At 45.4% G+C, this 25,575-nt stretch overlaps 1 protein-coding gene across 3 annotated transcripts in view; it reads left to right on the plus strand.

The window, feature by feature from the left end:
- The window catches only part of CCDC85A (coiled-coil domain containing 85A), a 228,664-nt gene extending 207,615 nt beyond the window's left edge, over positions 1–21,049 (plus strand). For all 3 annotated transcript variants that reach the window (XM_061625764.1, XM_061625768.1, XM_061625767.1), the window contains one exon: positions 17,269–21,049. In XM_061625764.1, the coding sequence (XP_061481748.1) occupies positions 17,269–17,358 (90 nt within the window). In that variant the 3' untranslated portion in view covers positions 17,359–21,049. The remainder of the gene's footprint in view (positions 1–17,268) is intronic.
- Positions 21,050–25,575: the final 4,526 nt, after the last annotated feature.

The raw sequence follows: 25,575 nt of genomic DNA on the forward strand, positions 1-25,575 counted from the left end.
TATCTAGTTTGTGTTGTGCTCTGCAGGGATGGGGTGCATCAAAGGAGGCATGGTCCATGTCCCCCATGAGCCACGCCTAACTAAGGGATCAAAAAACTCACATCTGGTCTGTGCAACTAATGCTTTGTTTCAGGTATGTTGCTTTAAACGCCTGCTTCTACCCACATCCCTGATTCCTGCCATAGATTTGTAACGCCTTTTAGGAGGCCTCTCCTCCTTGGGAGGCAGTGGGTGGGTGGGCTACTTATGTGTAATCCCTCCTCCAAAGTTTCCAATTCCCCCATTTCCACTCAGTCCTCCTCAGGAGTAAATCCCAAACCCCAGGGACAGCCAGGCCTTTATGGAGTCATCCCGGGGTCTGTGAGAGGCTCTCACTAAAGAGGGTAGGAGTGTCCTGCTTCAGGGCTTTTAGCCTGGGTAGGCTTAAGTCCCTGGGGAGGAGTCGTAGTTAGGGGCCTGGCTAGTCCAACCTGCTTCCTGGGTAGGGTTGCCAGGCTCAGGGCCTGAGACTATCTTTAGGAGAAGAGAAAGTCAGCCAAGTGCAGGTGTTCTTGCAACACTGTAATGGGAAAAACCACAAGGTGGAATTCTCCCTCCCCCCTGCACAACTTTTAAAGATACAGAAGACCTCTTGGTTGCCAGGCCCAGCCTCCAAGAGGTCTTTTGTATCTTTGTATATTGCCTTTTTTGGTCTCTCAGGCAAGACTTTAAAATTGCACATTTCTGAATTTTGCAATGCAGTTTTCCAGCCAACGTATGCCTTCAAAATGGCATCTACTCAGGTATATTGTGCATAAAACATATATTCATGAAAACAATATACGAAAATGAATTATATTAGGGAAAATTGCTTTGCAAAAATACAATCAGGCATTAACGGTAAACAGAAAATGCTTCTATTAGGAGAACATTGTACTAAAATGCTGATAAATTTTCATGAGAACTTGTTTGTTTTTTTAATTGCAAACTGGTGTGGTAATGTAGAGAACTGAACTTAAGACTGGAAAAATGAGAAACTATGAAACCGAAATGAACAGATTTGTCCATCCTTAGAAGATATACAAATAAGGAGGGAGGGGACATGGATCATGCTTACACATTGGTTAAAGCTGGAACAGGGGTCCTCAAACTGTTTTCCCCCATGGACCACTTGGAAATTGCTCAAGGTCTTAGTGAACCACTTAATGATTTTTCTGCCTGTTGTAGCAATTGTAATGTGCTGTGCTAGATGCTTTCCATAGAATTGAAATTGTAATACTGTACAATAAAATCCAATATAAGAAATAAAAGAAGCAACAATTAAAAATCAAGATACATATTTAATGTGATGGACGTGTCGTCTCCCATCTTCAACCACAAATCCACAGACATGTTGCGGATCATCTGCAAGAAACTTGTGGGCCACTGGTGGTCCACGGACCCCGGTTTGTGAACCTGAGCTAGACATTTTCCTTATGAAAAACAATTGTAGGGTTAACAAAGACACATGTGATAACCACATCTCAGAGTCACAGAGTTGTGATGTGACATTTTAGATTTTCTCCAGTGTGGTGTGGGGGCTCATCTAGAGGACAGCCATCAGAAACTCTATTTCATACTCCACTGGTTTATGTATAGACATCTTGTGCAGACTTATTTTTGTCCAGGCTTTCCCTGACTCATAAAATTGGACTACTTTTAATGTGTACTGTATGAAATCCCTGATTGGTTTTATTTTATTTGCTCTTGTTGGTTTTTTGTTGTATTTTTGTTTTAATTGGTGTTAATTATACTGTTTTTTAAATATATGTTGTATTCTGCTTAGAGATTTTTTTTAAAATTAAGCAGTTTATAAATGCTTTTAAATAAATCAGGAAATGTGTGTTAGGCACACACTGTTATAATTAGGTCCAGCCAGATTTTAGGGTATGGAGTGTGTGTGTATCTTGTGCCAGTAGGAGTCTTGTGTGGGCTAGGGTTGCCAGGTTCAATCCCTGAGACTGATGCTGTATCTTAAGGAGAAGAGAAAGTCAGCCAAGTGCAGGTGTTCTGGCAACCCTGTAATAGGAAAAACCACAAGGTGGAATTCTCCCTTCCCCTTGCACAACTTTTAAAGATACAAAAGACCTCTTGGTTGCCAGGCCCTAGTGTGGACAATGACCCAATCCTGTGCTGGCCCCAAAAGTTGTTTCCATGCTGACATGACTCCATGGTCTGGGTTATCCTGGCCTAGCTGGTAAATTATTGAAATGACAGTGAAATAAAACATGCATATTCTGCTTCAATGTATATTGCCCAAGATAATTAGGATGATTATGTATTTGTGTAAAAAAAATTAATTAAAGAGGTGAGATTTTGGAGATTCATCTACTCAGCATGTCTTTCTTGCTGATCCCGTCAGTCAAGATTTCAGCATGATCTTAGCTTTCCATAAACCTAGATTTGTAGCAGAGATGGGGAATTGGATCCAGCTGGCTGGCTAGATCCTTACCTTCCCCACCCCTGGCAGGCTAAGTTTGGCAGTTGGGCAAGGTTGCCCACCTGTCAGTCACCTGACATCACAATAGCATCAGAAATCTGTTTTTCCTCACTTAGTGTCCAGTTCATGCTCAGCACTTCCCGAGCTTCCCAGACGGATATATACAAGTCCTAGCAACCAGCTGTTCGTCGGTGCTTACGAAGTGTTGTGGAAACAACTTTGCAGCTACAAACCCCCTTTGGGCTAGGTGCAACTCCACAGGTGGGTGTGGCCAAAACAGCTTTGCAGGCAAAATGAGGAGGCCTTGCAGGCCTAACTAGACCCATGGGCTGGAGGGTCCCAGTCCCTAATTCATCGGAACTGTTTAGCAGAATCTTGTCAATCTGTGCTGGCCAGGAATTGCAGGTTCTGTCAGGCTCCATATATTTTAAACAAAATATGGGCAGAGTCTCATATGAAACAGATGAAAAGTCCACCTAGTTCAGCATTTTGTGTTGTGTTCAATATAGTGCTAAGTAGGAAGTTCCGTCAGTGCAGATCTTTCTGCTTTTGCAAGGGAACCTTCCCCCCTCCTTCCCCCATGCACCTCCTGAATTTGTTCTAGGGGGTTCCCAACCTTCAAGAGCAGATTTGGGAGGGAGCAGGGTGTGCATAGGGGAAAAGTCCTGTGTGCTAGTGGTAATCCCTATGCTGACGGAATGGGTTAGTTGAGTACCATCCTGTTAACCTCAGCAGCCACCCAGCTGCTTCCAGAAGAATCATGTGCATGTCACCAGCAGAGAGGCATAAAATCATATCAAACGTCGCTTTGCAACAGCAGCTACTCAGGTGCCTCTGGAAAGCTCATAAACAGGGCATGAAGGCAACAGAGCACCCTTGCATTAACCTCCAACAGTTGGTATTCAGAGGTAGACTGTCTCAGAACATGGAGGCTGTAATTAGTTCTCATGACTAGTAGCCATTTGAGAGACATATCCGCCATTAATTTTTCTGTAAGAGCAAAACAACTTGCTTATCCAGCTGAAGATGAAGGTAATTTGTAATGTGGTTGAACCAATAGCTAATGTATTTTTTGGCAGAAAATATAGGCGTCTATTTTAAATGGAAGTTGTACAGCGATTGTTAAATGTAATACTGTTATTCAAACATCTGACCATGGAAGCAATTTTAGGATTTAAGTACAATTGTTGCACACAGATACTGGAAAGACAGAAGAAAGTGATATGATTTTCTCATAGCACCAGTGGATGCCCTTCAATCTGCACACTTGGATTTTATGCAGTGTGCTCCTTCACATCAACTAGAGATCATTATTTCCCCTGGAAATAAAGGCAATTGAAAGTGTCAGCTCTCACTTTCCTGCCACATCAGTATTATCAACTGGGTAAATATTTTCTGTTGTTCATTGAGCAGAAAACAGATTGTTGGGAGATGCACTTATATAATGAGCACTTCTTCAAAAAACACTCAGCTAAGCATCAATACCCTGGCAGCAAAACATAAGATTTTCTGCTTTCTATTTTTACAAATGAGTAAAGGCAAAAAAGGTTGAAAAAGAGGAACAAGAAATAGAGCAAGGGACATCAGTGAAGACTGATTGCATAAGAATATAAGAACATAAGAAGAGCCTGCTGGATCAGGCCAGTGGCCCATCTAGTCCAGCATCCTGTTCTCACAGTGGCCAACCAGGTGCCTGGGGGAAGCCCGCAAGCAGGACCCGAGTGCAAGAACACTCTCCCCTCCTGAGGCTTCCGGCAACTGGTTTTCAGAAGCATGCTGCCTCTGACTAGGGTGGCAGAGCACAGCCATCACGGCTAGTAGCCCTTTATAGCCCTGTCCTCCATGAATTTGTCTAATCTTCTTTTAAAGCCATCCAAGCTGGTGGCCATTACTGCATCTTGTGGGAGCAAAGTTTAACTATGCACTTAGTAAAGAAGTACTTCCTTTTGTCTGTCCTGAATCTTCGAACATTCAGCTTCTTTGAATGTCCACGAGTTCTAGTATTATGAGAGAGGGATAAGAACTTTTCTCTATCCCTTTCTCAATGCCATGCATAATTTTATACACTTCTATCATGTCTCCTCTGACCCGCCTTTTCTCTAAACTAAAAAGCCCCAAATGCTGCAACCTTTCCTCGTAAGGGAGTTGCTCCATCCCCTTGACCATTCTGGTTGCTCTCTTCTGAACCTTTTCCAGCTCTATAATATCCTTTTTGAGATGAGGCGACCAGAACTGTACACAGTATTCCAAATGCGGCCGCACCATAGATTTATACAACAGCATTATGATATCGGCTGTTTTATTTTCAATACCTTTCCTAATTATCGCTAGCATGGAATTTGCCTTTTTCACAGCTGCCGCACACTGGGTCGACATTTTCATCATGCTGTCCACTACAACCCCGAGGTCTCTCTCCTGGTAGGTCACCGCCAGTTCAGACCCCATGAGCGTATATGTGAAATTCAGATTTTTTGCTCCAATATGCATAATTTTACACTTGTTTATATTGAATTGCATTTGCCATATTTCCGCCCATTCACTCAGTTTGGAGAGGTCTTTTTGGAGCTCTTCGCAATCCCTTTTTGTTTTAACAACCCTGAACAATTTAGTGTCGTCAGCAAACTTGGCCACTTCACTGCTCACTCCTAATTCTAGGTCATTAATGAACAAGTTGAAAAGTACAGGTCCCAATACCGATCCTTGAGGGACTCCACTTTCTACAGCCCTCCATTGGGAGAACTGTCCGTTTATTCCTACTCTCTGCTTTCTGCTTCTTAACCAATTCCTTATCCACAAGAGGACCTCTCCTCTTATTCCATGACTGCTAAGCTTCCTCAGAGGTCTTTGGTGAGGTACCTTGTCAAACGCTTTTTGAAAATCCACTATGTCCACTGGATCACCTCTATCTATATGCTTGTTGACACTCTCAAAGAATTCTAATAGGTTACTGAGACAGGACTTTCCCTTGCAGAAGCCATGCTGGCTTTGCTTCAGCAAGGCTTGTTCTTCTATGTGCTTAGTTAATCTAGCTTTAATAATACTTTCTACCAGTTTTCCAGGGACAGAAGTTAAGCTAACTGGCCTGTAATTTCTGGGATCCCCTGTGGATCCCTTTTTGAAGATTGGCGTTACATTTGCCACTTTCCAGTCCTCAGGCACGGAGGAGGACCCGAGGGACAAGTTACATATTTTAGTTAGCAGATCAGCAATTTCACCTTTGAGTTCTTTGAGAACTCTCGGGTGGATGCCATCCGGGCCTGGTGATTTGTCAGTTTTTATATTGTCCATTAAGCCTAGAACTTCCTCTCTCGTTACCACTATTTGTCTCAGTTCCTCAGAATCCCTTCCTGCAAATGTTAGTTCAGGTTCAGGGATCTGCCCTATATCTTCCACTGTGAAGACAGATGCAAAGAATTCATTTAGCTTCTCTGCAATCTCCTTATCGTTCTTTAGTACACCTTTGACTCCCTTATCATCCAAGGGTCCAATTGTCTCCCTAGATGGTCTCCTGCTTTGAATGTATTTATAGAAATTTTTGTTGTTGGTTTTTATATGTATATGTGGACATCATCAAATGGTCAATATAGGAATCGAATTAATTATATAATTGGTAGCAGAAGATGGAGAAGTTCCATACTTCCTGCGAAAACAAGACCAGGAGCAGACTGCGGTACAGATGATGAACTGGTAATATCAAAAATCAGAGTAAAGCTAAAGAAGAAGAACAAAGCAATCATAATGCCAAAATACAATTTAAATAACATCCCAGAAGAATATGAAGATCAAATAAGGAACAGATTTGAGGCTTTAAACCTAGCTGATACAGAACCAAAAGAACTATGGAGAGGTCAGAAACGTTATCAATGAAGAATGCAAAAAGATACAGATGGGGATGAAAGATCAGCTAACCGTTATAGGAGTAAAATCCGTTGTGGAAGACAGCGCCAGTATAAGGAAGAAAGTCTGGTTGATGCTTTTTGAAATCCAAAGGCACAGTAACAAAGTTGTGGCTACAGCAAACAAAAGGGTCTAAAATCAGCAGGGGAGAGAGAGGGGGGGAAAGTATCTGTGTGAAGTATTTCACATGGGGGGGGCGACTGGACATGCACTCTTTTAGGCAAGCTACATAGGATAAAAACAATGTACCTATAATACAGCTTAAGCCAATTCTTGTGGGACAGTAAGAAATAGACAGAGGGCCACAATGCTGAAGAAAACATAGCAACAGGCAGAAGTGCTCATTTCCAATTTTATCTTGGTCTTCTCCCAAAAGAGGGTCTATGACCCTCCTAGCACAGATGAAGTTGAAGGGGTCGTTCATCAGGCCTTGCAGATTTGAACTCATTCAAAGGTATTCCTTGACCATTTGTCTATCAATCTCAAGCTGCCCCTTTGACTTCATGTTTGCCAGGAGGGTCAGAGACCCTCCTTTGGGAAAAGACAGAGAACCAATTACCTAGGGAGATGGTGGGCTCTCCAACACTGTGGGCATTCACAAGGTAGCTGGACATGCACCTGTCGGTTATGCTTTAATTTGGATTCCTTCATTGAGCAGGGGGTTGGACTCAATGGCCTTATCGCCCCCTTCCAACTCTATGATTCTATGATCAACAGTTTGTCTCTTCCTGTGTTAGTCTTTGTTAGGCAGTTGCCTTGCCTCAGCGTTTCTACAGGAGGTTGAGCCTGACTACTCAGGGTTGGTGGAAATGGGACACAGTGGAAATATAGCAGGACTGCCAAGGGTTTGGAACCCTCTCCCACCTCCTGCTTCTCCCTTGCAAATATTCCCACCTCCAATCCTTCTAACATCTAGGGTAAACATGCTGGGGTTATCAAGTAGGCCTAGTTCTGAAGGCTAGTTCTGAGGTGGGCTGCAGAGGGGTCTTTCTTTGGCAGGGCTGGCCCCAGGCATGCCAGGGTCCTTGGATACCAGCCTGCCCTGGGCCCCTCCGCTCCTCTTCCGCGATCCGTGGAAACATATGCAAGACAGGAGCTTCTACGCCACCCGCCATTCCCCGCTATCCCCACGCTTCACCTACCTTTCCGTTGTTTTTTGCAGCGCGCACAGGTTTGCCATCAATCAAGATGGCAGCCGAGGTTTCCCTAAGGGGCTGAAGCCTCTGCCGCCATCTTGGTTGATGGCAGCAATGCGCGAATGTAGCATGCATGCGTGCCATCAACGAAGATGGTGGCAGACGCTTCAGCCCCTTGAGGAAACCTCGGCCGCCATCTTAATTGATGGCAAATCTGCTCGCCGCAAAAAACAACAGCAAGAAAGGGGAAAAGATGGCGACTGAGGCGGATGCTTAGCAGGGAGCTCCGCGCTTCAACTTAAAAACATCTTTAAAAAACTTCAATGCCATCAATACCATCATTATCATCTGCCGGTTTGTCTGCCTGTCACTACGGGCTGAATATTGCTGCATACCTGGGGCCGTTGTCGCCGCCGTTACCCGCTGTTGTCGTCCTTGCGGGCTGTGCTGCCTGGGGCTTTGCTGCGGCTTGTGTGCGGGCGTCGTTGCTGGGTTGTGCCGCTGCCGCCGCCTGCCCGCTGCCGCCACCTGCCCGCTGCCGCCGCTTGCCCGCCTGCCGCTGTCGTGGTTGTGTTGCTGCCTGGGCGTTGCGGCTCTGTTTCATCGCCGCCGCTGCGGGCCGTGCCGTGCTGCCGGGGTGCCGCTGTTGCGGCGGTCGGGCCGCTCTTCGGAATGCCGTCGCAGCGGCTGGGCCGTTGCTTTTCCACTGCTGCCGGGGCCTTCGTGCCGCTGTTGCTCGGACATTCTTTCGGCTGCTTCTGCCTGCTCCTTGTTGTTGTTTCATCGCTGGATCGTTGCTGCTGGGTTCCATTGCTTCTGCCTGCTCCCATGTCTTTGCTTCATCGTGGCTTTCTGCCTGCTTGCCGCCACTCCATTCAAGTTCGCTGCTTGGGGCGTGTTTTACCCTTTTGGCTTGATTACTTGTTTGTTTGTTTATTGGGTCGTGGGCAGATATTTTACAACTTTATTTGCAGATATTATTTATGGACGAAGCTTGATGCGGAGGAGTATTCTTAATACCGGCTGCTAGTGTTGATGTTTGGGTGTATTTTAACTTGTTAGTTAGTTTGTTTGTTTGTGCGTGTGGATGAGATTGTGTGGATGTGTTTGTGTGCGTTTATGTGTATTTTATGTGTTGTTGTGTGAATGTGCCTGTTGTGTTTTAGTATTTTTAAATATGTGCCTGGGAGAGCATATTTTGCATTTAACGGGGAGGCTTTCAGGGGCCCCAGTTAGCGTAGTGACGGGTTATGGGAGGTATGGTGCTAGGTGGAGAACGTGCCAGGTAAGGGGAACTTGCCCCAGACAAGTTGTGTCTATGCCTTGTTCCGGTTCTCCTCAAGGCCACAGAACTGCTGGTTGTTCTATCAGCCAGCCCTTAGATCTCCAGGTGCTGCTTTTGAATGCCAGGTCGGTATATAATAAAACCTCCCTTGTCCACGACTTAATTGTGGATGAGGATGCCGACCTGGCATGTCTAACCGAGACCTGGGTGGGTGAGCAGGGAGGAGTTGCTCTCTCTCAGCTTTGTCCACCTGGGTATACGGTGCAGCACTATGGTAGACCTGAGGGTCGGGGAGGCGGGGTCGCTGTGGTCTATAGGAGTACTTTCTCTCTCACCAGGCATCCTGTCCAGATGGCGACTGGTCTAGAGTGCCTCCACCTTGTGCTGGGTCAAGGAGACAGACTGGGAATCCTGTTGGTGTACCGCCCACCTTGCTGCCCAACAGTTTCCCTAGCTGAGCTGACAGAGATAGTCTCGGAGGTATTGCTGAGGTCCCCCAAACTTGTGGTGTTGGGGGACATCAACATTCATGCCGAGACTGTTTTATCTGGGGCGGCTCAGGACTTCATGGCCTCCATGACAACCATGGGGCTGTCTCAATTTGTTACTGGCCCAACGCATGTATCGGGTCACACTCTTGATTTGATCTTCGCCACTGGTCATGGAAATGGTGATCTGGAGGTGGGGTGTTTTTCATCTACTCCATTGTCATGGACAGATCACCGCCTGCTGAGTTTTAGACTTACGACGACTCTTTCCCTCTGCAAGGGTGGGGGACCTATTAAGTTGGTCCGCTCTCGGAGGCTTATGGATCCTATTGGTTTTCAGACGGCTCTGGGAGTTTTTCCAGCTGATAGTACTGGTGCTCCTGTCGAGGCCTTGGTCGAACTGTGGAATACAGAGATGGCCCGGGCTATTGACACGATTGCTCCCGCGCGCCCTCTTCAATGCAGAGCTCATACAGCTCCGTGGTATACCCCGGAGCTGAGAGTGATGAAGCAAGAGAGAAGGAGGCTGGAGTGCAGATGGAGACGAACTCCAGACGGATGCAGTTCTGCTTTGGTAAGTGCCTCTACTAAGTCGTATATAAAAGCGGTAATAATAATAATATAATAATAATAATATTTTATTTATTGGTCGCCTATCTGTCCAGGTTAGTGGACACTCTAGGCGACTTACAATAACAAAAAGCTATACATAATATACATACACAAAAACAAACCATAGTCCTAAACAATTTAAAACCAATTTCCAATTAAAACATCATAAAATTAATCCTCCTTAATCCCACAAAAAAAAAAAAAGCAGCACACAAAAAACAGACACACACCCAGGCCACCCCAGCCAGCCGGCTTATGCATCCCTCCCAAGAGGGACAGGTGATGGAAATTAGTCACAGCTGGCTGGGTACCTGGGACCTGGCCCTGCAGGAGGCACGTCTGCCAGGCAGCAGTCCCACTGGGAAGGGTGGTGGAGGTGGTGTTCCAACAGCAGGCTCTCCTTCCCTGGGTGGCGATGTTCTCCTTCTTCCTGCAGGCACTGGGTCTCCCAGGCCACCCCAGCCAGCCGGCTTATGCATCCCTCCAAAGAGGGACAGGTGATGGAAATTAGTCACAGCTGGCTGGGTACCTGGGACCTGGCCCTGCAGGAGGCACGTCTGCCAGGCAGCAGTCCCACTGGGAAGGGTGGTGGAGGTGGTGTTCCAACAGCAGGCTCTCCTTCCCTGGGTGGCGATGTTCTCCTTCTTCCTACAGGCACTGGGTCTCCCAGGCCACCCCAGCCAGCCGGCTTATGTATCCCTCCAAAGAGGGACAGGTGATGGAAATTAGTCACAGCTGGCTGGGTACCTGGGACCTGGCCCTGCAGGAGGCACGTCTGCCAGGCAGCAGTCCCACTGGGAAGGGTGGTGGAGGTGGTGTTCCAACAGCAGCAGCAACAGCAGGCTCTCCTTCCCTGGGTGGCGATGTTCTCCTTCTTCCTGCAGGCACTGGGTCTCCCAGGCCACCCCAGCCAGCCGGCTTATGTATCCCTCCAAAGAGGGACAGGTGGTAGCAATCAGTTCCAGCTGGCTGGGTACCTGGGGCCTGGTCCTGCAGGATGCAGGTCTGCCAGGCAGAAGTCCCACAGGGAAGGGTGGTGGAGGTGGTGATCCCACAGCAGCAGCAGCAGCAGACTCTCCTTCCCTGGGCGGCGATGTTCTCTTCCTGCAGGCCCTGGGTCTCCCAGGCCACCCCAGCCAGCCGGCTTAAGTTTCACTTCGCTGCCTCTATCAGGACATCTCTCTGCCGCCCTGCAGAGCTTTTTAGGGTTGTACAAGGACTCTTACATTCTGGTCCTCGAGATACTATTGAAACATCTGAAGCTCGCTGTGACGACATCGCAGGGCACTTCCAAAATAAAATCGCATGCATCCGTAGGGACCTAGACTCCGATGTTATGACAGACGAATCCATTGAAGTGTCCAGAACACGGTCTTGTCTTTCATTATTGGATGAGTTTCAGTTGGTGCAGCTTGAGGAAGTGGACAAGGTACTTGGATTGGTGCGGGCGACCACGTCTGTTCTAGATCCTTGTCCATCTTGGCTAGTGAAGGTTAGCAGGACTACTACCACCGGCTGGGCCAAGGAAGTGATAAATGCCTCCTTGAGTGAGGGAGTAGTCCCTAGTAGCCTCAAGGAGGCAGTAGTAAGACCTCTCTTAAAGAAACCTTCCTTAGACCCAGATGACCTGAACAACTATAGACCGGTGGCGAATGTCCCCTTTTTGGGCAAGGTTCTGGAGCGGGTGGTTGCCGGTCAGCTCCAGGTGCTCTTGGATGAGACCGATTATCTGGATCCGTTTCAATCCGGTTTTAGGCCTGGTTTTGGCACTGAAACAGCCTTGGTCGCCCTGTATGATGACCTTTGTCGGGAGAGGGACAGAGGGAGTGTGACTCTGTTGATTCTCCTTGATCTCTCAGCGACGTTTGATACCATCGACCATGGTATCCTTCTGGGGAGGATTAACATCTACATGCAGCCTCTGGGTGCCGTCATCAGGAGTTTTGGAGTGCGTTGCCACCAGTACGCTGATGACACGCAGCTCTATTTCTCCTTTTCATCTTCTACAGGTGAGTCTGTGGATGTGCTGAATCACTGCCTGACCGCGATAATGGACTGGATGAGAGCTAATAAACTGAGACTCAATCCAGACAAGACTGAGACACTGTTGGTGAATGCCTTCCCTGCCCAGATGGTGGATGCTTACCCTGTTCTAGATGGGGTTACACTCCACTTGAAGGAACAGGTTCGTAGTCTTGGGGTTCTTTTCGATCCTTCCTTGTCTCTGGAGGCGCAAGTGGCCACGGTGGCAAGGAATGCATTCTACCACCTTCGGTTGGTAGTCCAGCTACGCCCCTATCTGGACAGGCATGACCTCGCCTCAGTTGTTCATGCTCTGGTAACTTCTAGGTTGGATTACTGTAATGCACTCTACGTAGGGCTGCCCTTGAAGACAGTTCGGAAGCTTCAGCTAGTGCAAAACGCAGCAGCCAGACTGCTGACAAGGACCAGCCAGTCAGCGCATATAACACCTGTTCTGGCCCGTTTGCACTGGCTACCTATTTGCTTCCGAGCCAGATTCAAGGTGCTGGTTTTGACCTATAAAGCCTTACACGGCGTGGGACCGCAGTATCTTGTGGAACGCCTCTCCCGCTATGAACCGACCCGGTCACTTCGCTCAGCGTCTAAGGCCCTCCTCTGGGTACCAACCCATCGGGAAGCCCGGAGGACAGTTACTCGATCTAGGGCCTTTTCTGTAGTGGCCCCCGAATTGTGGAATAGCCTCCCCGAAGAAATACGCCTGGCGCCGACGCTTCTATCTTTTCGGCACCAGGTTAAGACCTGGCTATGCTCCCAGGCATTTTAATGCGTTTAATGTTACAATTTTAAATCTCTTTGTTTCAGTTTATTTATTGTGATATTTTGTATTTCTGTACTTTTAATCTTTTGTACACCGCCCAGAGAGCTATTCGCTATGGGCGGTTTAAAAATGAAATAAAATAAATAAATAAGATAGGTAAGGCAGGGGGATAGCGGGGGGATGGCGGTCCGCGGATGTTTTTATGTTCTTAGCAATGTGCTCCTCAAATTCTTTTTTAGCATCCCTTATTGTCTTCTTGCATTTCTTTTGCCAGAGTTTGTGTTCTTTTTTGTTTTCTTCATTCGGACAAGACTTCCATTTTCTGAAGGAAGACTTTTTGCCTCTAAGAGCTTCCTTGACTTTGCTCGTTAACCATGCTGGCATCTTCTTGGCCCTGGCAGTACCTTTTCTGATCTGCGGTATGCACTCCAGTTGAGCTTCTAATATAGTGTTTTTAAACAACTTCCAAGCATTTTCGAGTGATGTGACCCTCTGGACTTTGTTTTTCAGCTTTCTTTTTACCAGTCCCCTCATTTTTGTGAAGTTTCCTCTTTTGAAGTCAAATGTGACCGTGTTGGATTTTCTTGGCAATTGGCCATTTACATGTATGTTTAATTTAATAGCACTGTGGTCACTGCTCCCAATCGGTTCAACAACACTTACATCTCGCACCAGGTCCCGGTCCCGGTCCCCACTGAGGATTAAGTCCAGGGTTGCCATCCTTCTGGTCGGTTCCATGACCAACTGGTCTAGGGAATAGTCATTTAGAATATCTAGAAACTTTGCTTCTTTGTCATGACTGGAACACATATGCGGCCAGTCTATGTCCGAGTAGTTGAAGTCACCCATTACTACCACATTTCCTAGTTTGGATGCTTCCTCAATTTCATATCTCATCTCAAGGTCTCCCTGAGCATTTTGATCAGGGGGACGATAGATCGTTCCCAGTATTAAATCCCTCCTGGGGCATGGTATCACCACCCACAACGATTCTGTGGAGGAGTCTGCATCTTTTAGGGTTTCAAGCTTGCTGGATTCAATGCCTTCTTTCACGTATAGAGCGACTCCGCCACCAATACGTCCTTCCCTGTCCTTCCGATATAGTTTATATCCAGGGATAACGGTATCCCACTGGTTTTCTCCATTCCACCAGGTCTCCGTTATGCTCACTATATCAATGCTCTCCTCTAAGACCAAGCACTCCAGTTCTCCTATCTTGGTTCGGAGGCTCCTAGCATTAGCGTACAGGCACTTGTAAGCAGTGTCTCTCTTCAAGTGTCTTTGGCACTTGTGGTTTGGCCTTTGGTAATTTTGCTCTTCTGAATTTATATCCTGTGCCCCTGCTCTCACAATCCCTACTTCTAGGCCTACCCCTTTTAAAATTTCATAGAAAAGGAGGATTTTAGGAAACTTAGTTGTTCAACATTGCATCAATAAAGACACATCTCCACTGCACCTTACAACATATAAAGACAATTTAAAACCACATTCAATTTCAAGCAACACTCTGATAATAACATAAGCAGTAAGACACTTTGCTTCTAATCGGCTGGCTATCCCAATTAAAACAAAGCCCATCACATCTTTTTTTTTATTTAGTTATTGAACAACATTTATATACAGCTTGATTGTAACAGAACCTCTAAGCAGTTTACAAGAAATATTAAAATTATCAATAAAACCAGTTAAACACAATAATTAAAACATTTAAAAGATAATTAAAATCAGCAGTACCTAAAAAGAGATGCATCTATGTGTCTGGTCAGGCTTGCCTAAACAGAAATGTTTTAAACAGGCGCTGAAGAGGATTGAGCGAAGGCACCTTTCTGAGAGTCTTGCAGAACCACATTAAGAACAGTCATGAATAAAATGTTTGTAGAGCCTGCTGAAACAATAGCAAGGAGGAGTATGTCTCGGGGCAGGGAGTTCCACAGCTGTGGAGCCACCAGGGGAAAGGCCCCCTACCTTTGCCACATGACTCCTGATTTCAAGGATTAATACATTGCAGTCACCCCTGGGGATGCTACCTGTATGCTTCTGAGCCCAATTCAAAGTGCTGGTTTTGATCTATAAAGCTCTTCATTGCTCAGGATCCCAGTATCTTCTAGAACACCTCTCCTAATATGAATCTACCCAGACCTTTAGTTCTTCTCAGGCCCTTCTCCAAGTCCGCCCTCTGAGGGAGGCTCAGAGGATGGTGACAAGGCAGAGGGCCCTTTCAGGCGTGGCTCCCCATCTGTGAAATGCACTCCCCAGGGAGGTCTGCCTGGCGCCTTCATTGACATCTTTTTGGTATCAGATAAAGACTTACCTTTTTCCTCAGGCATTTGATAGACTGAGATGATGTTGTCTGTTACTAGTATGCTGCCAAAGTTTCTGTGGCTACATGGGGATGTTGCTGTTTTATTGTTTTGTTTTTATAGCATGATATATTTGTTCATGTTTGTATCATTGTTGTAAGTTAGTTGGAGACCTTTGCGTAGCAAGGGACTATTATTATTATTATTATTATTATTATTATTATTATTATTATTAAATGAATCCCTTTTGCAAACTCTTTCTGCCCTCCAATTTGTAACATTTTTAAAAGGACCTATCAGATGAAGGAATCATTGTGGTGTGAATGTTCCCATAGCACCATATACCAGCAGTGACTGCTGGTGGGGACAGTTCTACTCTCATAACATGCCAGTATTGTTTTGCATGGTAATAGCTTGCAGATGTTACGGCAGGTGAGGGCATGGAGAAATTGCTATGAGTAGGCAACTTTTGGTGACCTCCTGATAGCATCCCAAGCATGTGGGCCAGTTCTTGGTTCTTTCATTTAATCAACCCATTCTTTGTAATAAGTGTATGGTGAATATACATAATGGCCTGGTTTGCATATCATGGCAAGCCAAACCATGGTTTATGAGGACCACATGGCTCCTGGAGAGGAGCTTGCACCCATTCTTTTACTTCTCAGCCCTTTCTCAGCACAACATGGCAACGAAGCCAAGGTTTGGCTTAACATGTCACTCAAATCTGGGATCATGTGTAAGGTCTCTCCTCACAAACACAATCTGTAGCCAAGGTTTGTCCTATGGTTATAAATCATGGTTAAGGAGGATAGACCTTAACCATGATCTTTAGATGACACTAAGCCAACCCTTGGTTTACCTGCTGTACTGGGCTAAAAGGACTAGGGAGGACCAAAGCAGGTGTGAGCTCCTCTTTGGGAGCCAGCATTTTTTGGCTTATTGTGATGTGCAGCCAATATGAACATCAGTATGTACAAAAGATAGCCCCAAAGTGAAAAGAATTGGATGGAATTGAAAAATCAGTGTGGTATAGGAATATATGGTATATTGCAATTATGGAAAAGATTTCTTAGGAAGTATGGCTACTGCAGGAATTGGCGAAACCTGAACCCTTTAACGCCACTTGGTGGATGTTCATTGATTATGTTGCACAAAATGATGTATGAGATCATATATCTAATGCTGCTAAATCCATTTGGATGACTTGAATTCCTTGATGTTCAATATTTTGTAATACTTCTGTGATAAATTGTTATGTGTAGAAAAGGTCCTCAAATGCAAAGATGTATCACTGAACACTAAAGTCAGGATCATTCAGACAATGGTACTCCCAGTCTCTATGGATGTGAAAGTTAGACAGTGAAAAGATTGGATAAGAGAAAAATCAGCTCATTTGAAATGTGGTGTTGGAGGAGAGCTTTGCACATACCATGGACCTCAAGAAAGACAAATAATTGGGTGTTAGAATAAATTAATCCAGAACTGTCACTAGAAGCTAAAATGATGAAAGTGAGGTTATCATACTTTGGACACATAATAAGAAGACATGATCTACTAGAAAAGACAATAATGCTGGGAAAAACAGAAAGGAGTAGAAAAAGAGGGAGACCAAACAAGACATGGATTGATTCCATAAAGGAAGCCACAGACCTGACCTTACAAGGTCTGAACAGGGTGGTTCATGACAGATGCTATTGGAGGTCACTGATTCATAGGGTCGCCATATGTCGAAATTGACTTGCAGGCATATAACAACAAAACTATTAGACCTCAACAACTCCTGTTGATTGTGATGTTTTGTAATTTAAAAAATAAAACAATATGTACAGAAGAGGATTAGACTGATTCACAGAGGATAAGGCCAACAATGGCTACTAGCCATGATGGTCATGCCCTGCCTCCATATTCAGAGGCAGTATGCTTCCAAATACCAGTTGCTGGAAAACACTCTTGTGCTCAGGTCCTGCTTGTGGGCTTCCCATTACAGCATCTAGTTGGCCACTGTGAGAACAGGATGCTGAACTAGATGGGTCACTGGCCTGATCCAGCATGCTCTTCTTATGTTCTTATATACCTAACTAGAATATATACAGTTTTATGCCTAGAGATATGAAGGCCTGGGGAAAAAGAGGGGGAAAATCTGGTTTTTTTCTGGAAAATTGGGGGGGGGCATAAGTCATTTCCCCCCCTGGAATTTTCTGTTTTTTTTCTCGAGCCTTCACATCTCTGTCGTGTCTGATCCCTGGTTTCTGTATAGGTCTGCTGACCTACTTTTCCCCTTTCTGTTTTCAGGTTGTGTGGAGGAAACTTGGAGATGCTGTCGGCTCGTGTCCTGGAATTAGACAACACTTGTCTGGAAACCAGTACAAAGGGCCAATGTGAATGAATATTTCAAAACAACAACAAATAACAGCTTCAGCTACTGATAGTTTTAATCTGTTCACAGCAGCCTCTTCGCTTATGTATAATGACTCATCCAACTCTGCTTCTGCCACGAGCATTTTCAGTGTATCTACCAAGGAGGTACCAGCTGATTATTCAGAAGGTTGTTTGGAATCTAACCCAGGAGGAGAACCCACAAAGGAAATGCTTAATGTCTTGCACTTATCCCAAGACATATCCATAGGTGCTTTGTGCTGGATTGGAAAGAGGCCAACAGATTGTGCCTTTGGTCTTCACAATTTGGAGACCGTGAGTTCTCCCAGTAGCCCTGCCCTTGAGGGTGTAAAAATGTTAGTTAAAAATGGTGCTTAGGCAGATGGCAGCTGAAACACTTTCCTTTGTAGAATAATTGCATTCTGAGGTGCTAAAAAAAAAAGACCTTCCAGTCTCCTAACCAGCCAGTGGTGTAGCAAAGAGAACAACAGCACTAAAACTGAGCCCCCTCTCCAAATAAAAACAAAAGAAGAATCCCTTAATTGCCATTCACTTGGAGAATGCCTTCGAAAGAGATGTCATTTCTCTCTTAAGCAAATGCAGGCACTTCCTCCCTGAAGCAAATGCAGCACTTACAGCCCAATCCAGAGACAATCCCGGGAATGAAGCAGCAAAGGGCCTGTAAAAAACAAGGTGTTCCCGTCTGAAAGATCAGATACATCCAGGAACCGTACTGATGGATGGGCATGCCCTCCCCCACCTCAGCTCAGCAAAACTCTGGAACCTGCTGCCCAATGGCAGCAAGCGGATCCATTACCAAGTCTAATTTGGGATCAGATATGAATTGTGGTTTGACCAAGTACAAACTCCAGAGGCATTAAAGAACAAAACGAGGGTTGTGCAAGGGACGTCCTCCGGAGCTGAAGCAAAGGCAGTGAAGGACTTTTAGAGCTTTGGCTATGTATGAAAGTTAGAAATGGCTTCCAGAAATCCAGAACAGGACCTGGTCGGGGATGGGACATTCTGCAAAATTCACTTACTATGCTTTTCAGAGTAGCAGCCAGCTGATAACGGCTTGTGCTTTCAGATCTAAAGGACTCCTGTTCCCAAGTCTTCATGAAGGTTATACACACATAGGCATGCACCTGCACCATAAGTATCCACATTAATTTCATTGATGTCATCTAGATGCCCAGTAAATTAACTCTGATCCCAGATTATGACTGGTTCTGGTTCCTGGCACATATTGACGATTCTATGCCAGAGTCTGGAGACTGAGATGCTCCTGTAACCTTTGGTGTGCAAATAGGGGGTCCTCCTTACCATCTCTCCTTTTGCATTACTTACCAGGGGAAACGGACTAAATTTGTGGTCTGAAGGTCTTGTGAAGGGTATGGAGCCCTCCTGGATGCTCTTGTCAACACATGGTATGTTCAAGGCAACTTAACATTAGGGGTGCTGAAGTGCCCAGATGCTCAAGACGTGAGAGAAGCAGCAATGGATTTGGTGAAACCTAATGCCTTCTAGGTCACAAACCACATCATGCCTTCTGTTCCTGCTGCTTCTGGGAAAGTGGGTGAAGGGAAGGCAGTGGAGAGGGTCCAATTTGGAGTCTATAGGACACAAGCTTCACCAGAGCTCTGGATATTCCAGCACACAGTGGTGTGGTGCATCCTGGGAAATTTGGCCCCACAGAATCTACCTCTTCCATGGTGGCCAGTTGCTCTGGGTGCACTAGGCATGTGTGGAAGCATCTGAGGTCCAAGATCCTGGTTCCACCTTCAGCCTAGCAATCTCTTCCAGCTCTGCTGGATAACACAAAGGGGTGGTAGTGATGATTTACAGCCTGCAGGTTCCAGCAGGGTCTTGGCTTGCTGGAAGCCTGCTCCAGATTCATGTTGGGCCAGATCCTGGATAGTCTGGACCTGCACAAAGTGGACAACCGAAAATGGAGTGTGTGGGCTGCACCTCATAATTGTGCTCAAATCTGCACAGTGTTCCAGGAGTGTAGATCAGGTCCCACAGATCCCAAATACAGAGCAAACAAATTATCCCAGCTCCCCTACTTCTGACTCTTTATTATATAGGAAGTTTGGCCCAATGTAAATGACTCCACCACAGGCAGGCAGCCATTAGGGTGCTGCCTGGGTGTTTACCCCAACTCCATCATATGATTTCACTTGTTTTGTACCACATAGATGCTACCTGCAGCGGCCAGAGACAATTGGTTCTGGTGGATGTTCCTGGTTTGCAGGTGCTGTCTTCTGCTACGCTAGTACAGAGCCCCGAGTTGATGTCAGCACACCAAAACAGGCCATGGCAAACATGTTGACCTGTTGGTCAACACGCTCCTTTCCAAATGGTCTGTGCTGGTGTTGTGGGCTTAAGGATCAGGCTGTTAGGAGGTATTTTTAGCTATTTGAAACCTCCACCCCAAACCCTGCCACTGGTCCTTTCCAAGTATTGAGCAGCTTATTTCTTCTGTTGCCCTTACCACGCAAATGTTTTTTCTTCCCAAGAGTCTGTAAGAGCCTATCAAGATAGCACTGCATTTATGTGTGTGTGAGAAAAGAAAGCTTTCCTTGCTGACAGTCGCATCCTTTCAAAGGAAATGATGAATATTATTGAAAGCATGCCCTTCATTAATCCAAGGTTTAAAACTCTTGTACATTTTGCCAGAGTTTGTGGGCCTGTTTGATATCCTCCTCCCATACCATTAGATTGTGTGTATTGAGCTCTGATAGCTATTTTGTGTATATAGCCAAATGCAGCAACAGTTTCTTCTTTGAATGTGCAACAGGCTTGTGGATAGATGCTGTTGCTTTGACTTTTTAACCGTAGCTGAGTATTTAAAGCAAAAACAAGACAAAAAAAAAATAGGAATGCAACAATCCCCAAGTTTTGTTTAACAAGATTTGATTTCCCAAGCTGATACCTTCCGCTTAGTTTTTTTTGTTTTGTTACTGTTTGTTTCTTTTGTGGGCTTTGTTACATGTTGTGTTATTGATCTGTGGGTGGTGGAATGTGGCGGCGCTGTGGCGGCACAACCCTTTAATCCTACATATGGTAGTGCGGCGTAAATTGGCTACCCATTTTCCAGAAGGGGGGAAAAAATCACAAAGGGATTGATTTCAGCGACTCGGTCACCTTCTTTGATTTAAAAATAATAATAATAATAATAATAATGTCACTCTGATCGAAATCACCACTTTGGTTACTCATCTTAAATTGTTGTATTCCTATACGAGGAACAAACAGTGAAACGGAGGCGGGAGGGGGGAACCCTCAAAAGAATTTGTGCCTGCAGTCTAGGGTTGGATCCAAAGAGCTACTCTAGAACTCCTGTCTGTCCTGTGGGGTTCTTAACTATTTTCCATGGAAGAGCTGACCTCCTTCCCAATCCCATATCACAAACTGCTTTGGAAACGCCCTTGCTGTGGGGTGTAGAGTGGTTGCTGTTCAAGACAGGAAAGTCCAAAGCCCCTTCTCTCCTCCCTTGAGTGCAGGGCCGGCACCAAATATGCTGGGGCTCTTGGGCACAAGCCTGCCCCAGGCCCCTTTGCTCCCCTTCCGCAATTCGTGGCAGGATTGCTGCCGCGGATCGCTTGGCGAGAGCTTCGGGGCTCCACCACTCCCTTGCTTAACCTACCTTGTTCTGCGGTTGCGCACGCAGTGGTGCCCTTAACAAAGATGGTGGCTGAGGTTTCCCTAAGGAGCTGAAGCCTCTGCCGCCATCTTGGTTCACGGCAGTGATGCGCATGCATGCAGCACGCATGCATGCCACCAGCCGAGATGGTTGCAGAGGCTTCAGCCCCTTAGAGAAACCTCAGCCACCATCTTTGCTAAGGGTACCTCTGCGTGCGCAACCGCAGAACAAGGTAGGTTAAGTAAGGGAATGGCTGATCCCTGAAGCTCACGCCGTGCGATCTGCGGCAGAGATCCTGCCGCGAATCATGGAAGGGGAGCAGAGGGGCCCCTCAGGGGCCTCTCTAGCCCTAGGGGCCTTCGGGCCAGTGCCCCACTTGGCTGCCCTTTGGAACCGGCCCTGCTTGAGTGTTTGGAACCAGTTTTGTGGTTCTTTGGATCCTGACCACGCACTGCAGCAGCTTGTTTGATTGATGCTGCTCTTTTGCCACGATGCGTATGTAAATTTTGATACTGTATTAAAACTATTTTTTTACAATTCACCATATAATGGGGGTACCAAGCATATGTGTTTGTCTTAGCAATGGTAATAAATTATTTAATCTCATGGTCATTCACTTGCTTGTTTTTGACATTAGAGTCAAATTGCCTAAGGAGGGTCATGAATAGTTCTCCACTCTTTTAATAAATAAATAAATAAATAATGTTGTCTATTTGATTATTTAGAACACTCGTACCATAACCCTTCAGCCCCAAAAGCTCTCACAGCGGCCAAGAATCGTGACAAAGACAATAAAACAACTCATTAATTGCCAACCTAAAGCAGTGCAAAACCAACCTGGATAGGATATTTTATAAAGATGGGGCACCACGACTAAAAAGGCCCTATCCTGGGGCACCACTCACCTCACTGCCAAAGGCAGAGGAACCTGAAGCAGAAGCTCAGAGGAAGAGCTTAATGTCCAGGTATGCTTCTGGCAAATTGTCAGACCTAGCTTCTGTGATGTTTGGGGTGGGATGGGGAAAGGAAAGCCAGAGGAGAAATATACAGAGGGAGCTGTTGAAAACACAACACAAAATGAAAACAGCCAAAGTGCAGAGGATGACTATACCAAAAATGAAGCCAAATCTAGATGGATAGTTTGGACTCCTCTGATTCATTCTCAAGGCAGCTTTTAACAACAACCGCTAATCACATGTAAAATGTCAATACAAATGTTCATGTTTCATTCAGGCAGTGAACTCCATCCAAAAAGAACAGCAGCTTTTGCAAACCTGGACAAACCATTCCAACTTGCAACATGGGATGCAAATCTAAATTGCTTACTGTATATGTACATATTTCTCCTTTTCTGTTTTTCTCCCCATTTTCTTGTTCATACTTCTCTTTCTCTCTTTGTCTTCATGTGACACCTTGTTTCTTTCACCTTGTTTAAGAAAAGCCCTAACGAAGGAAGGAAGGAGGTGCTTCTAGTGGAACTCAGTTTAGGTTAGGACAAGACCCAGTTGTGGGTCCCTTCCCACCAGATGAACTACAACGTGAGCACAAAGGCAAAGCTACTGCACCTTTGCTAACTGGGAACGGATGGTTCAACAGTGCTAAGCCTGTTCAAGGCAACCATGAAACAATGGAGGATGCTGTCACATTCTTGATACTGGCTTGGAAGATACAGGATGAGAGAGCTGGTGTGGCTTTAGGGGGACCTCAAGTGCAGCAGGTGACCCCCTGTTAGGTATCAATTGTTCAAGACCCGTCTTTGCCTGAGACACCAACAGACTCTCAAAGAGAAGATGGAAAGCTAAATGAACGGTTGACCCCAAGCCAGGGTGTGGCTCTGTTATGTTGAAGGATCAGGCCAAAGGCAACCTTCAGGACATCATGTTACTTCCATGCCATACATTAAAAGCACATGGCTTCCCCCAAAGAACCCTGGGAATTGTCACTTGTTAAGGGTTATAGAAATTGTAGCTCTGTGAGGGGTAAACAACAGTTCCTAGAATTCTTTGGGGGAAACTGTGTGCTTTAAATATATGGTCTGGATGTGACCTCCTATGGTGCATAGTGCTGATCCATAGGAATTCAGAACATGCTTTTCCCCATGCAATCACATTGCAACAGAGTTTTGGAGAATACAGAATATTCCAATACCTCTGACAAAGATGTAATTCAAGCTTGTTGGGCCTGATCAATGATACATGTTTGTGCCCCTAGCATCTTCTCTCCTTTTGCTCCTACAGGGAAACCACAGTTCATCTTATATCCAGCAGACTCCAAACTCTTACTTGACACTAACAGTAAACTACCAATTTACCACTAGTATGTGGTTTAAGTTTATTAAATTTTTTGTCACTTCTCAATTTTTAAGAAAGTCCCAATGCTATTTACAACCAGGTATAAAATAAAATAATCAAATCCCATAAGCATTATTAAAAACAAACTTAACAGTGCAATAACATATCATTGGTGCAGCCCAAATGGCTGGGGAAACCAAACGTATTTGCCTAGCACAGAAATGAAGACAATGTTGGTGCCAGGTGGGGCTTCCTGGGGAGAGCAATCCATAAACAGGTGTGCAGGGTGAGGGGCTACCACAGGAAAGGCCTATTGTATTACTTCCATCTGGCTTCTTGTGATTCCCAAGTGCTTTGCCCAGCCAGAGCAGGCTAGTCACGTCTTTATCGAAGCCAACCTCAAAACCTTAAGAGATGGGGCTCCAAAGAGTGTTCTTGACAAAACAAAATGCTTCTTTGTATCTCACAACAAAAGCTGCAAACACATTCTGATCGTACTGCAAGCATCAGCTCTGCCCCATCCAGCGGCACTAAGGATAGTTAGTTTGCAGAAACACTCCATGAGCTCAGGAAAGATTGCTGGGCTCTTCTCTCCCCCATCCCTTAACAGGATTACATCAGCGAAACAGAAACGTTGCCATAGGAACAAGACTTTGACTCTTGTGTCCAAAAAATAAAAACAAAAAAAAGGGGGCCAGTGCTATAAATACAATCACAGATTCCTTTGTTACTGAAAAAAGAACCATATCAAAGCCACCCACAAGAAAGAAAAGTACAAAGAAAGAACTTGCAAAATCAGTGAGGCATTAGACAGATCTTGTATGCATGATCCCACCCACACTGAACACAATGTAGAAAAGGAGTATGTATATATATATTCCACTAATACAAACTCATGCAAAGCCCAATGTTTGGCACGGTTGCACTTCTACACTGCAGATTTTCTGCTACAAATGTATTCTCGGTTCCTCAAATTGCCTTCTTTGTTCCTCCCTACAGTCCCCCCCCCCCAGAGATTTGTCCCTGCTTGTTATTTTGAGAATTGACAGATGTTTGACACCCTTCCCCCCTCCTCCACAGCGAACTGCTTTGGCAGGTGGACATGGCCTCTCACCTGTCAGTAGCCTGACGTCACCATGAGCATTGCTCCTTTGCCTGCGTGAGGGAGAAAAGTTCTTTTGTCTGTGCAGCTTGATTTCAAAATGGGCAGGCTAATGAAGCTTTGCCCTTTGCAGACTGGCTTGAATTCATGCTGGTTTGCAAAGGAAAAAGGGTCCTCTGTATGGCCCAGCTAAACTCGGGAGCTCCAATTGGGGACTCACAATTGAAACCAATCCCGGAGAGCCTACATTCAGCAAGGAATGCAAACCCCACTCGCAGCTGGGATTGACTCCAGGCGAGCTCTAATCGGAAGCTCCTGAATGGAGTGAACTCCAGCAGGGCTTGTTTTTGGCACCAAATTTAAGAGCTACCAGATGCAACCACCACTTGCAAGGGAACAATGAGGAGTGTACTTTAAGGCTCCATTGTTTGTTTTTTGCAGCCACAACATTACTTACCCCACACCTGACTGAAAAACAGTCTTGCCGTAAGGGCCCATATGAGGACTCCTGTAGGAACGAACAATTCTGTCAGTTTCAGTCCTCTCAGTTTCTCTGTTTTCCAATATCTCAGGTCTCTACAGTTCTTCAGAATTTTTTTAAAATCCTTGTGAAAATTCATCAGCATTTTCGTGCAAATTTCTCTTACCAAACACACTTTTGTATGCAGTTTGGACTAATATGCACATTTTTGCAAGCGCTTTTTGATAATATAATGCATTTTCACGTGTTATTTTCACTAATACATGAACTTTTTAATGAACACTTGCCGCTAATATGTATTTTTGTATGCTTTGGTTGCCGAACTGCATGGCAACATTCAGAGAAGTGAATTTCAAACAATTGCTGTGTTTCAGTTTGTGAATCTTCAAATTAGGTAGTTTCTCATAAAAATGCAAGCAAAACCAAATGTCTCCTCCATCCCTAGACTCCTGCCAGGCTTAATTTGGCTTACAGGCTAGAGGGCCCCCATGCCTCACTCACCCCTTCTGCTCTTCCTGAGGGAGGAGGCAGTTGCCTTCATGTCCTGTTTTGGGCTTCTTCAGAGGCATCTGACTGGTGTCTGTAGGGCACAAGTAATAAAATGTCTCCTCTTTAAATCCTGGTCCTTGCAGTTCCATTATCTTCTGTGAAGAACAGCAATTCAGGCATTTGTCATTCCCATCTAGAGAAGCATTCTCAGCCC

Source organism: Rhineura floridana, chromosome 4 (genome assembly GCF_030035675.1).
Source record: "Rhineura floridana isolate rRhiFlo1 chromosome 4, rRhiFlo1.hap2, whole genome shotgun sequence".
NCBI lineage: Eukaryota > Metazoa > Chordata > Lepidosauria > Squamata > Rhineuridae > Rhineura > Rhineura floridana.